Source organism: Dromiciops gliroides, chromosome 4, assembly GCF_019393635.1.
Source record: "Dromiciops gliroides isolate mDroGli1 chromosome 4, mDroGli1.pri, whole genome shotgun sequence".
NCBI lineage: Eukaryota > Metazoa > Chordata > Mammalia > Microbiotheria > Microbiotheriidae > Dromiciops > Dromiciops gliroides.
Window position 1 is genome coordinate 76,077,581 of NC_057864.1, and position 13,478 is coordinate 76,091,058.

A 13,478-nucleotide genomic window follows, 5' to 3' on the forward strand; every position below is an offset into this window, starting at 1 on the left:
ACTTGCCTAGGGTTACACAGCTAGTAATTGTTTGAGGCCAGATTTGAATTCAGAAAAGTCTTCCTGATTCCAGGCCTGGCACTCTTTCCATTGCACCACCCAGCTGCCTTTATGCTGATAATAAATATTCAAAATAACAGTGTTAGAGGTTAATTATCTTAGTTGCAGAATAATATTTCTGGAATACTTGTTACAGTAAGAGAAGTTTTGAAGATGCAGTCCTGGCATTGACAGCAGAACTTTCTTTGACTTGTGAAACTACGGAGGAGCATGTGTGGTCTAATGTCTAAGTGCCAGTGATTTAAGATTCATGAGACCTGGGGCTTAGTCCTAGCTCTTCCTGATTTATTGTGTCACTTTGAGCAAGTTGGCTAACTTAAAGCTTCAGTTTCTTCTTAAAAAGTATTAGATTAATAGTCTCAACAAATTTCTTAAGTCTTAAAAACCAGAGCTTTCTATTTGTAGACCAACATTCTCGACTACAAATTGATGTCCAGCACACATAAGTGCATGGGCAGGTAGGTGGCGAAGTGGACAGCACTGGGTTTGGAATTAAGAAGCTTCATCTTCCTGAGTTCAGATCTGGCCTCAAATACTGTTGCAATGCTGGGCAAGTCACTTAATCCTGTTTGCTTCAGTTTCTCATCTGTTAAGTGATCTAGAGAAGGAAATGGCAAACCACTCCAGTATCTTTGCCAAGAAAACCTCAAATAGGGTCAACAAAGAGTTGAACATGACTGAAACAACTGAACGACAACAAAAATATAAGTAGAGGATACTGTGAAGAAATGAGGTAAAGTTTAGTAAAGGCTTCTTAGGTACGAGTGTCTCAAACCACTGCTTGGAAGCAGTCATTTAGTTCACGTAGTAGAATTGATAATTGTACTGTTAACAGCATTTCATTTTAAGACCCCCCGCCCCCCAATTTTTTCCTCACCCCTTCACAACTCTGTGAGATAGTGTAATGAAATAGCTTTGAGTATTATTGTCGTTCTTGTTCAGATGCATAGGTGAAGAGCCTAGGGTAATGTAGTGGTTAGAGCAGGGGTTTTAACCAAGGTCTTCTAGCTACAGTCAGATTTTTTTATTTTTTATTTTTTTAATAAGATAGGTATTTAGTGGCAGGGGAAGGGAAGTGAAACCATGAAAGAAATCCTTGGACTTCTCAGAGGGAGAAAGGCATGGCACAGAGCATGGCTCTGAGATACCAGTCTCCAGAGTCAGATATTCTTTCTGCTACACTACACTATTTAGGAGACTAAGGGTGGTGAATATGTGAAGTAATGAAATCTTAAAACTACAGTGATTTTTAAAGATTAGTGATGTAGGCATATTGGAATTTGAAGTCCAACTTGTTGAGAAATTTCATTGTAAATTACAGAGGTAACCTGAACAAGTCTTTCTTTTTGGGGGGTGGGGGGGCAGGGCAATGACGGTTAAGTGACTTGCCCAGGGTCACACAGCTAGTTAAGTGTCAAGTGTCTAAGGCCGGATTTGAACTCAGGTCCTCCTGACTCCTGACTTGTTGGGGGCAGCTAGGTGGCACAGTGGATAGAGCACTGGCCCTGGAGTCAGGAGGGCCTGAGTTCAAATCCGGCCTCAGACACTTAACACTTACCTAGCTGTGTGGCCCTAGGCAAGTCACTTAACCCCAATTGCCTCACTTAAAAAAAAAAAAAGCTTGTGGCTTTATATCGCCTTCATTTTCCATGATATACCTTCCTCCTCTCAGAACCATTGATTTTTATACAAAAAATAAAAAAGAGAAGAATGCTTTTGAGTTAACAAGGTTTTATTAAGTGCTTATCATGTGCCAGACATTGTGCTAAGTGCTGGTAATGCAGAGAAAGGAGTTGGTTGATTGGTTAGTAGGTTGTTTGTTTTTTTTCCCAGAAAGGCCAGTTCCTGCTCTCAAAGAGCTCACAGTCTGTAGGAGAAACATTTCTGTAAAACAAGATAATTCTAGTGCCTTCCCTCTTTTAATCATTTCCTATTTATCTTGTTTTATATAGCTTGTGTGTACATATTTGTTTACTTCTTGTCTCCTCTTCTAGATTGAGTTCCTTGAGGTCAAGCACTGTCTCTTGCCTTTTTTGTATCCCTACCCCTGAGCATAGTGCCTGGCACATAGAAGGCACTTTAAAAATGCTTATTACCTATTGACAAGATATATAGACGACGGTATATTGAATAAAAGCAACAGAGGAAAGGGCCTTAGCATTATAAAGGGTATTAAAGCCCCACAGAAGGTGGAATTTTAGGACATTAGAGCTCAGGAGATCTAAGAGAAATAGCCGGTGAAAATGCAGTTGAAGATAGTGTCTTCTTGTGAGCAACAACATGGAAAGCCTGTGTCATCGTGTAGTTGGAGGAAAATAGGGTATAAAAAGAGACAGGTGAATCAGAAGGCAATTTCAGTAGTTTAGGCAAGAGGTGATGGATGGAGACCTGCACCATAGTGGTAACGTGGTCAAAGGAGACAAAGAGGACTTGTATGAGCTAGGATGTGCTAGTAAATATTTACCAATCAGCCGTCCAGGGGGGAAATGTGCACATGACACACTTAAGTTTAATTTGCATCACTGTCATGACTAGACGTGATTTTTAAGATTTTCTGAATTTCAAAGTGTAAATGTTCTCACTGAAAATTTAAATCTAAATTTAAATTAAAAATTCTTAGAGCTAACTCCACTCAGAAGATACTTGTGCATGAAATATATTATGAAGTATGACATGTCTATTAAATAGGGAGTTAGAGATGCAAGAGTGTAGGGCTGGATAAGTATATTTGGGAATCATTCATCAATATAAAGCTCTCCTTGGCAATTAGGATAGTCTAGGAATTTTTTGACCAACTGAGGTGATAAGGATTGTGCTTCAGAATTGTTCCCTGCTAGAAAATCAGGCAAAGGCAACTCATAAATAATGAGTAACTGATGAGGGTTTCTTTAGTAAATGGTTTGGTATCTCTTGAGTGTGTTCAATTGAATAAAAGGCAAGTTGTTCTTTGAAAGACATTGCTGGTCAGGGTTGGCTGTTATAGACCTTTCTACTTAATCCAATATATGTCCCAAAAGTCTTAGTGAAGTTCTAAGCTTTAGCACCTTAGAATTACGTTAAGATTTATCCTTATTTAGGGTCAAATAAAACATGTATGTTTGCTCTCCAGGGAGACGAAAACTGAGAAGTAATCATTAAGTTGTCAGACATCAAACCAATTTAATTGGCTTTAGGATTGCAGGATATTGAAGGAACATTGAATATGACATATTGCTAACCTAGACCTGCTTCATGTTGAAGAGTGATTGGTCATTTTATACTGTAACTGTTTGTTCTTTCAGAATATTTTTTGGAAGACTGTATTCAGATGACCCAGTTCATTCCTCCACCAAAAGACAAGAAGAAAAAGGACAAGGATGATGATGGCGGTGATGACGATGATGTAAGTGGATTTTGTAATGGTTTTTAGACTTACACAAGATAGAAATGATTAGTTAGATTTTTAGATATATAGAGAGAGTTTAAATATAGGGAGATTTTAATTGGGAATATATATATGACAAACTTGTATAACAGATAAGCAGTTAAAAGAATTTTTGTCTGTTAGAATCTCAAAATCTCTGACTTGTTTCCCTGGTTCTTCTATTCATTTATCTCATCATTTCATACTAGGTTTCTTCCTAGGTTTCTCTTAAATTACTTTCATTATTTATATCATATATATTTATATAATTTATATTTATATATATTTATATAATTTTTTCAATCATTTCCCAATTAAATAATGGGCAATTCATCATCAGAAAAAGAGCTCCCATAAATGATTTTGCACACAAAGGTTCTTATCCTCTTTCTTTGGTATGTAGATCTAGAGGTATCATTGGTGAAAAGGAAAGGTATGTATAGTTCAGTAACTTTGTTTCCAAAGTTCCAACCAGATTTCCAGAAATGCTAGACCAATGATTCCTATTTATAATGTACTATAAGTTTTACTTTGTCAGAATAACCTTGACCAAGAAAATAAATATTTTTTTCAGTTAGTCATTAAACATGCATTTGCTACAAGCCAGACACTGATAACTGGGGGACTGAAATAACCCTCCCTCACCCCCTACCCCCCCCCCCAATAGATATTTCTTGCCATCAAGGAACTTGAGTAGCAGTCTAATGGAGAAAACAGCATGCAAGCAAACTAAGTACTAACGAGAGAGGGTAAGTTAGAGATAATCTCTCAACAAAGGCACTAACATTAAGGGATGCTAAGAATGGCTTCTTACAGAAGGTTGGATTTTAGCTGAGGCTTAAAGGAGGTCAGGAAATGGAGGTGTGGAGAGACAAAAGTACAGGTATGGGGGACAGCCTGTGAAAATAGAGAGAGTTGGGAAACATAGTGTCTTGTTCTCCAAACACCAAGGAAAGAACCCAGAGTTACTGTATCACTGGGGAGGGGAACATAAGGTGTCAGAAAACTGGAGAGTTAGGAAGGGACCAGGTTGCAAGGCTCCTTAAAAGCTAAATAAGATTTTTTTTTCCCCTTTCATTTCATTATTTATGGCATTCCTTTCTTTTTAGATTTTGAGTTCCAGAATTTCTCCTACCCCTCCCTGACCCATTGAGAACACAAACAGTATATCAGTTATACTTGTGAAATAGTGCAAAAACAGTTCCATATTAGTCAAATTCTCCATCTGTCCCCTAAAAAGGCAAGAAAAATAAAGTGAGAAAATTATCATTCAGTTCTCTTTCTGGAGGTAAATGGCATTTTTTCATCATGAATCCTTTGGAATTGTTTTGTTTCATTGTATTGATCAAAATGACCACGTGTTTCAGTTAATCTTCATTACAACGTTGCTGTTACTGTGCCCAGTAATCTCGCAGTTCTCACTTCATTTTGCATCAGTACATATAGCTCTGGCCATGTTTTCCTGAAACCATCCCCATTTCATTTCTTATAGCACAGTACTATTCAATCACAATCATATGCTGTAGCTTGTTCAGCCATTCCCCAATTGGTGGGCATCCCTTCAACTTTCAATTCTTTGCCACCACAAAAAGACCTGCTATAAGTATTTTTATGCCTCTAAGTCCTTTTCCTTAAATATAATTGTATAATTAATTTTGGAGCAAATAGGGAACCACTGGAGTTTGAGTAAGGGGTTAGCCTAGTACACTTAAAGTTTACCTTGGCTCCAGAATAGGTAAAGGAGTAGTAGATGGTGAGATACTTGAGACAGGGAGAAGAGAAGACTATTTGGTGGGGAAGGTGGGTAAACAATATTTTATTTTTTCCCAATTTCATGTAAAGATCATTTTCAGCATTCATTTTTCATAAGATTTTGAGTTTCAAATATTTTTCTCCTTCATGTCTCCCTCCCCAAAACAGCAAGCAATCTGATATAGTTACACATTTACAGTCATGTAAACATTTCCACATTAGTCATGTTGTGAAAGAAACAGAACAAAAGGAAAGACACACACACAAAACCAAAAAAGTGGAAATAGCATGCTTCTGTCTGCATTCAGACTCCATAATTCTTTGAATGTGGAGCACATTTTCCATCATGAGTCCTTTGGAATTTTCTTGGATCATTGTATTGCTGAAAGAAATCAAGTCTCTCATAGTTGATCATCACACAATGTGAGCAAAAGACAACGTGTAGTAATCCAGGGGTGAGGTAATGAGGACCTGTACCTCTGTGTGGGAGGGGAAAGAGATGTTACTAATAAAATGTCAGAACCTGGCAACAAATTTGATCTTTGGTGTAGGAGCAGGAAGTCACGGGTCATGACTAGGTTTTGAGCCTGGCTGACTTGAGAGCCTCACTAGTAATAAGAAAATGGAAAGGAGGCTTTAGGGTGAAAGAGGAGTTCTGTTTTAGAAATGTTAAATGTAAAATATCTATAGGAAATCCAGTATAAGATGTTGACTAGGCAATTAGAGATGCATGACTAGAGATCACGAAAGGTTAGTACTGGATAAATCTGAGAATCATTTCCAGAGAGATAATTGAACTCATGGGAGCTGAAGAGATCACCAAGAGAAATAGAGAAAAAATTACAATTAGGACCAGAGTCTTGGGGTACACCTGCACTTAATAGTCATGCATGGTCTAGATGAATATCCATCATGGGAAATTGATATGGAATGGTCATACAGGTAGGAAGCAAATCAAGAGGATGCAATCTCAAGAAAATCTGAAGAGGATAATTGACAATGTCAATATGTAGACAGGTCAAAATTTATTTAATAAGGGGTAACTTTAGAGGAACAAGTTTTAATTGAATGATGGTGAAGTCTGTAGCTGGACTACAAAGACATAGAGGAAAATACTGATTGTAGACAACCCAAACAGGAAAGGATATAGGACAATAATAATAAACATTACAGAAATAAGTGGTTCCATGAAGAAAGCCTCAAAGGGGCATATGTTTTTACTTGGTAGAAGGAAGTCATAGTTAAGACTGAATCCAAAAGGAGAATTTTTGTCTTAACACCTTTCAAAAAAACTAGAATCAACCAATAGGCAGAGAGAACTTTTGGGTTATAAACGTCCCTCACTCTCACAGGAACCAGCCTAGGTTTGAAAAATCGCAAAGATCCGAGTCCTCAGAAATGAGTGTCTTCAATTGAAAAAAGAGTTAATGGCTGTAGTCAGATGAGTGTAATTTACTAGCTAGATTATGATAGCTGCTAGATCTAGAAAAAGGACAAAGATATATTGATGAATTGCAATTTTGAAAAAATATTTATCTTTCAGGCAAACTGTAACCTAATCTGCAGTGATGAATATGGTCCAGAAACAAAGCGTTGTATGGCTCAGATGAATGAGAAGGAAACGCCATTTGAACTTATTGAGGCACTTCTGAAATACATTGAAACACTTAATGTTCCTGGAGCAGTGCTGGTTTTCCTTCCTGGCTGGAACTTGATATATACTATGCAGAAGCATTTAGAAATGAATCCCCATTTTGGTATGGCTGTTTTAATTTTTCACTTGTCTCACAGTAGTTAATATATGTGTGCCTGCATTCCAAACAGTGTAGGAAAGGCATTGGGAACCAAATGCAAAAAAGACAAAGTTGGGATTGTAAACTGTGTACAAAAATGCAGGTAGTAGGAGAGGAAATTTAAATCGTGTTCTTGGTTTCAACTCGGTCTGCTATTTGTATTTTAGGAAGCCATCGGTATCGGATTCTGCCTCTGCATTCTCAAATTCCTAGAGAGGAACAGCGAAAAGTGTTTGATCCAGTACCGACTGGAGTAACCAAGGTAGAAATCAAATAATAAAATTGACAGCATCCAGTAAGCATTGTTTATAGACTTATGTGATATATACAATACTTATGCTTGATTTTTGATCAAGACCATTCATTGGAAGCTAGAGACTGTCCTAGCATAGTGTCTTGTCCACTGTAAGTAACAAAGCATTTTCGGTTTTGTTATTTTTTCTGTTTTTAAGAGGGAGCAGTCTATTTTAGCCCCTTAAAATATGTATGCATTTAGTTTTAAATTACATTTTTCTCAACACATTCATCCTTTGATCTCTAGTCAGTTGACAAGTGCTGGGGATTTTACCTCCATGGTATATTTCCATCTGTCTCCTTTACATGTAGACTGCCACCCACCTTACTTCAGACTCTCTTATAGACTTTTGTTAACGGTTCCCTTTCAGCTTTCTCCACTAATCCATTCTTCATATAGACATTAAAATTGTCTTATTAGGCAGTGTACATGGCAGCAAAATTTAGGGATGTATAATTTGATAAAAATAATACTAATGCTTAATTCAAATATTTACTGAACTCTTAGTGTGTCCCATGCCATGCTAGATGCTTGGGATTAAAAGACAAAAATGAAATAAGTCCCTGCCCTTAATGAGTTTATATCTCACTGGAGGAAAATATCATGTATATAAATGTACACATTCAACTCTCTCTAACTAGAGACACATACATACATTATGAGTACATACAAAGTGAAGGTTTGATGTTTCTTTTGGTCAAAAACCTTTGGTGGCTGTAACTGTTTACTAGAGGGTAACATAGACACTTAATCCTAAAATCTAAAATCCTCCACTATCATGGTCCAACTACTTTTGTAGCCCTGGCTTCATGTTAATTTTCTTCATGAACTCTGTTCTACCCAGGACCGGGAGGCAACACTTGTCAGAGGTGTGTAGTATATCAAGTGATGTAATGGATAGCACTGAGCCTGTAGTTAGAAAGACTTGAGTTCAGATTCCGTCTCAGACACTTGCTGGCTGCTTAACCCTGATTAAGTTACTTAACCTCTCTGTGCCTCAGTTCCTATATCTGTAAAATCGCACCTACCTCCAAGGCTGGTTGTAAGGATAAAATGAGATATTTCAAAGCACTTAGCAAATTTTAAAGCATTATATAAATGTTAGCTATTATTACCAAACTGTTACTAATTATTTCCCAAATTCAAATGGATATTTTCTACTTCAGTGTATTTTTAAGGCTTTTTTCTATGCCTTGGAATGTGTTTCCTCGTCATTTTCAGAATTTTTTCTCAAGGCTCAGATCAGATGCCATTTTTTGCTGCAAAGCTTTCCCTGATCTCTCACAACTGATCTAGAGTTCTTTGGATTTATTTTCCCTGTCACACTGAATCTTGTTTTATATTTCATATTATGTTTTTTTCTGTCTTCTCTTTTCAAGAAGGGACTCTTAATTTTCATACCTAAATATCTAACAAAGTAATATGCACATGGTAGGTTCTTAATGTTCATTGAACTAAAATCCACTTTTCCTTCACAGGTTATTTTGTCCACAAATATTGCTGAGACCAGCATTACCATTAATGATGTCGTTTATGTCGTTGACTCCTGCAAGTGAGTTCCTAATATATTCTGTTTGTCCTAAAAAATAATAAACTATGTGTCTAGAACACAGATTATTTTCACCATTTGTGGCACTTTACAGTTTCTCATATTGTTCTTAGCTGTATTGCCATTTTAGTATTCTAAGTATTTGCCATTATGGTTCCTAATTTTTCTCTAAGCGGTATGTTCCAGAGGGTGTGTGAAAGTGTTTGCCTACAGATCTGCAGGAAATGGGGTTTGGTGTTTAAGAGTACTGTGAAAATAATGGATTAATTTCCTAATTCTGTCTTGGATTAGTTAAGGAATCATCAAATAATGGCATCCTGTATAGTTGTGGTTATTTGGAAGTCACATCCAATGACTTAATAACAAATAAATAAATAATGTGGTGATGTTCTGAAAACTAGAATTTCCAACTCCCAGTTATTTCTCATCTTTAGGCAGAAGGTGAAACTGTTCACTGCTCACAATAATATGACCAACTATGCTACCGTATGGGCATCCAGAACAAATCTTGAACAACGGAAAGGACGAGCTGGTCGTGTACGACCTGGCTTCTGTTTTCATCTCTGCAGCAGAGCTCGTTATGATCGGTAAAATCATACATTGTGTTTAGATAGGATGTTTCCTATTTATTTTAATACCTGAAAGTTAATGTTTCTCTGGGATATAAAATCACTTCATTAAAATGTGATAGGAGGGGGCAGCTAGGTGGCGCAGTGGATAAAGCACCAGCCCTGCATTCAGGAGGACCTGAGTTCAAATGTGACCTCAGACACTTACTTACTAGCTGTATGACCCTGGGCAAGTCACTTAACCCTCATTGCCCGGTTTTTGTTTGTTTGTTTGTTTTTTAAATATGACAGGAGATGCTAAAAAATCAAAAAGGAACATCTGACATATTGAATAAGTGAGACAGTTGAAAAGCAGTCTCCACAACAAAGCTCAAATAAGTCACATAAAAGTATATTGTAAATTAAACTGCTCACAAATGAGAGATTTTTTTTTAAAATAGGGATCCATGTGAGTTCTATGATGGCAGCTACTGATTTAACAGTTTTATCATTTTAAAATTAATTAATAACTTATTTTTATACCACCTATATTTGCCAGTCTAGTCTTCCTTCCCAGTGCCATTACTTAAAATAATCAAAAAAAGGTGGTTCAGCAGATCTAACCTGTACATCAACCAAGTCCAACATTTTATGTTACACATCATAGTCTCCCACAAAGAAGAAGGGGAGGATAACTCTTGGGGTTAGGTTTCATTAAAATTTGGCAGCACCCCATTTTCTTATTAATCTTTTATTTTTGTCACCTATGTTTCCTACTGTAATCCTTTTTTCTCCCCCCCCTGCTCCAAGAGAAACATGATAAAGAATGAGAAAAAGAAACATAATTTAGCAATAATATTTATATAGTGCTTACTGTGTGCTAAGCATTTTACAGATGTTATCTCATTTGCTCCTCAAATTTGCTATCTTCTTGGGTGGTAGGTGCTATTGTCTTTGTTTTATTCCCAAATATGGAAACCGAGGTAAACAGATTGACTTGCCCATAGTCACACAATTACTATCTGAGGCTGGATTTGAACTCCAGTCTTCCTGACTCCAGGCTGCTCTGTACATTTTGCCACCTAGCTGCAGTTTTGATTGTTTTGCTGTTCTACTTTCCACTTAAATTGTAGGCATTATGTATATTGTTTTCCCAGTTCTGCTTGCTTTACTTTCCATCAACTTATTTTCATCATTTATCATTTCTTAAAGCATTGTGATATTTCATTATATTTATCTACCACTTTTTCCTAATTAGTTCTGTGATACATTGAAAAGAACTATATTTTTGTACACATGGGGCCTTTTTATTTTATTTCTTTATTGGCGTGTGGTCCTAGTAGCACTACCCCTGGGGCAAAGATACTCAGTTTAGTGATATTGGGGAGTATAGCTCTAAAAAGCAGTGCAGCTTTTCCAGGGAAATGTTGGTCACCTGTCAGTTAGAAATGTTCTCTGGATGTTTAAACATGAGATGAGGTAGAATTGCTTTATTTGGAGGGAAAATGAAACTTCTTTCTTTCCTTATTCCTTGTTTTAGAATCACAGTCACTCTTTATACTAGCCTAACTTTACGAGAAAGTTGACCATTTGATGATTTATTTTTTGAGCTACAACTCATAAAAATCTATCAATATGACAAAGGAAATTGTAAGTTTCCTATTAATATAGTAAACATGAGGAAGTTTTAAGATAATTTAGGGTTTTTAGGTTATTATCAGAATCAGTTTACTTAAAATGTCAGTAGTTTTTTAGCAGTTGTTTTGAAAATCAGTTTTCTAGCCTTTTTTTTTTTTTTTTTTTTTAGAGTATCTAGTAAATTCAGACTGTGAGTGGAAACTGGAGGCTACTTAGAAAACTTGATATTTATAAAATGCATTTAGGGGCAGCTAGGTGGCGCAGTGGTTAGAGCACCGGCCCTGGAGTCAGGAGTACCTGAGTTCAAATCCGGCCTCAGACACTTAACACACATTTACTAGCTGTGTGACCCTGGGCAAGTCACTTAACCCCAATTGCCTCACTAAAAAAAAAAAAAAGAAAGAAAAAATAATAAAAAAAAAAATAATAAAATGCATTTAACTCCAAGGATGTCTCCAGAACCCCATGATATTTCACCTAGCAAAGCTTGAAAATAGTCCTCACTCCTTCTACATCCCTTACCTCCTGCACCTTTCTGGTGTTGAGAATTCTAGGAGTGACTTGAAGCTCTGATCATTCCTGCCATGAGAACCTCATCTGGAAAAGCCCGTGAATCACTTCAGTAGGTTGAGGTGGTGACTATTACACACGTGACAAACCCATTACCCTGGATGAACAACTAAATGTCTTATGGGGATGTGGTTAATTTTAAGGTAGCAAGAGGGCCCTTTCACCCAAAATGTTGATCACATATAGACAAAAGGTTAATGGTCATCTTTTGGCTTTCTCCTAGACTTGAAACCCACATGACCCCTGAAATGTTCCGAACACCACTGCATGAAATTGCTTTGAGTATCAAACTGCTTCGTCTGGGAGGAATTGGTCAGTTCCTGGCCAAAGCAATTGAACCGCCACCTTTGGATGCTGTGATTGAAGCAGAGCACACCCTCAGAGGTATCTGTATCTATGCTTATTAATTGGTAGTTTTATGTGAGCTAATAACTTTGAAAAGTATCAGTGGCAAAAGTTTTCAGGGCATTCATTAATCTATGAAACCAGTAGTCCTAAGCCATACTGTCCTGTGCCACCTTATATGTATTTGGTATGAAGAGTTAAAAGTATCATAATGTCAAAAAAATAAAGCATGAGTCAGTGTAGGAAAGGCAGTTCACTTTAGAGAATAAGTACTGGAGTATGGACTACTTGCATAAAAGGTTAATGTAACATTCATTCTGTTTGGTAAGTGTCTGATAGTTTGAGGAATGAAGGAATTTTAACTTGTTCTCCCAGAAAACCCTAACCTTTGTTCTACACAGAAGAGTTTTTATCTTGCTTCATTAAACAGTTTGTGCAATCCTATTTCAAAATATCAAAAATATCATCCCTGCAGAGCTTGATGCACTGGATGCTAATGATGAGTTGACACCTCTTGGACGAATCCTGGCTAAACTCCCAATTGAGCCCCGTCTTGGCAAGATGATGATAATGGGTTGTATTTTCTAGTAAGTATTACTATCCTGTCACTGTTAATTAAATGGAAAATAGGTTAGAGCCATTTCTTAAACTGTGGGTCCTTGCATAACTGAATGTGGGGATTGAGAAAAATTTGGCAACAGTAGAAGGTTATGTATACCTATTTTATATACCGGGGTAGTGTAAAAAATTCTTGAGTTGAAAAGGTTGCAAGTGGAAAGAAATTCAAGAAGCCCTGGATTACAGGATACCTTGGGAGGGTGGGGGAGGTGGGAGTTGCAGGCTCGAGGAAAAATAATTGGACACAGATAGAGTTACATAGCTTATATGGATAAATAACGCCATATAAGTGGGCTGTAGTGATAGGTTTGAGTTTTTGTTTTTAAAGATTCAGTGAGTGGGAGGAAATAAGTGACTCCAATTGGATCTGGATTATTTGATTTGGAGTAGAGCTGCATCAAAAAGAATACTAAATACTGCAGAAGCTAATCTGTCAGTAAACATTAAATACCTACTATTTTCAGTACTTGCTTTCACAGAGCTTACAATCTAATAGGGAAAGACAATATACAAAAGGGGTGGGGGGGACCAGGGTATTAATCCATCTGAGGGCATGATGAAGAAGGCAGAGGATAGCTCTGAATAGTGGGTGCAGCCTAGAAAAAATTAGATCATCTGACCTGGGCTCCCTCCTTTTAAATGGAAGGTTTTAGAAATCATAGTTCTACCCTCTAGTCAGAGACACTGAGGGTGATGATGAGATGGAGAGTCATCTCAGGGCTGATGGGATATTCCCAGGGCCTGGTGGAGAAGGCAGGGATGGCCTGGAGTTGTGTAGCACAGTGGAAAATGAGATGTAGAGGTGTTATTCGGAAATTATATCAGAAAGAGGTCATGGTGGGGTGGTAGAGGAGGTCCATTTTGCTTAAGAGGTGAAATGAGAAAGGAAATCTATAATGCTTGGTAA

General features: G+C 37.2%; 1 protein-coding gene across 2 annotated transcripts in view; it reads left to right on the top strand.

The window, feature by feature from the left end:
• The window catches only part of DHX9 (DExH-box helicase 9), a 43,461-nt gene that overhangs the window by 22,659 nt on the left and 7,324 nt on the right, over nucleotides 1-13,478 (top strand). For both annotated transcript variants that reach the window (XM_044001966.1, XM_044001968.1), the window contains 7 exons: nucleotides 3,342-3,442; nucleotides 6,759-6,972; nucleotides 7,176-7,270; nucleotides 8,782-8,855; nucleotides 9,287-9,439; nucleotides 11,832-11,992; nucleotides 12,429-12,540. In XM_044001966.1, coding sequence (XP_043857901.1) covers nucleotides 3,342-3,442; nucleotides 6,759-6,972; nucleotides 7,176-7,270; nucleotides 8,782-8,855; nucleotides 9,287-9,439; nucleotides 11,832-11,992; nucleotides 12,429-12,540 — 910 coding nt within the window. The remainder of the gene's footprint in view (nucleotides 1-3,341; nucleotides 3,443-6,758; nucleotides 6,973-7,175; nucleotides 7,271-8,781; nucleotides 8,856-9,286; nucleotides 9,440-11,831; nucleotides 11,993-12,428; nucleotides 12,541-13,478) is intronic.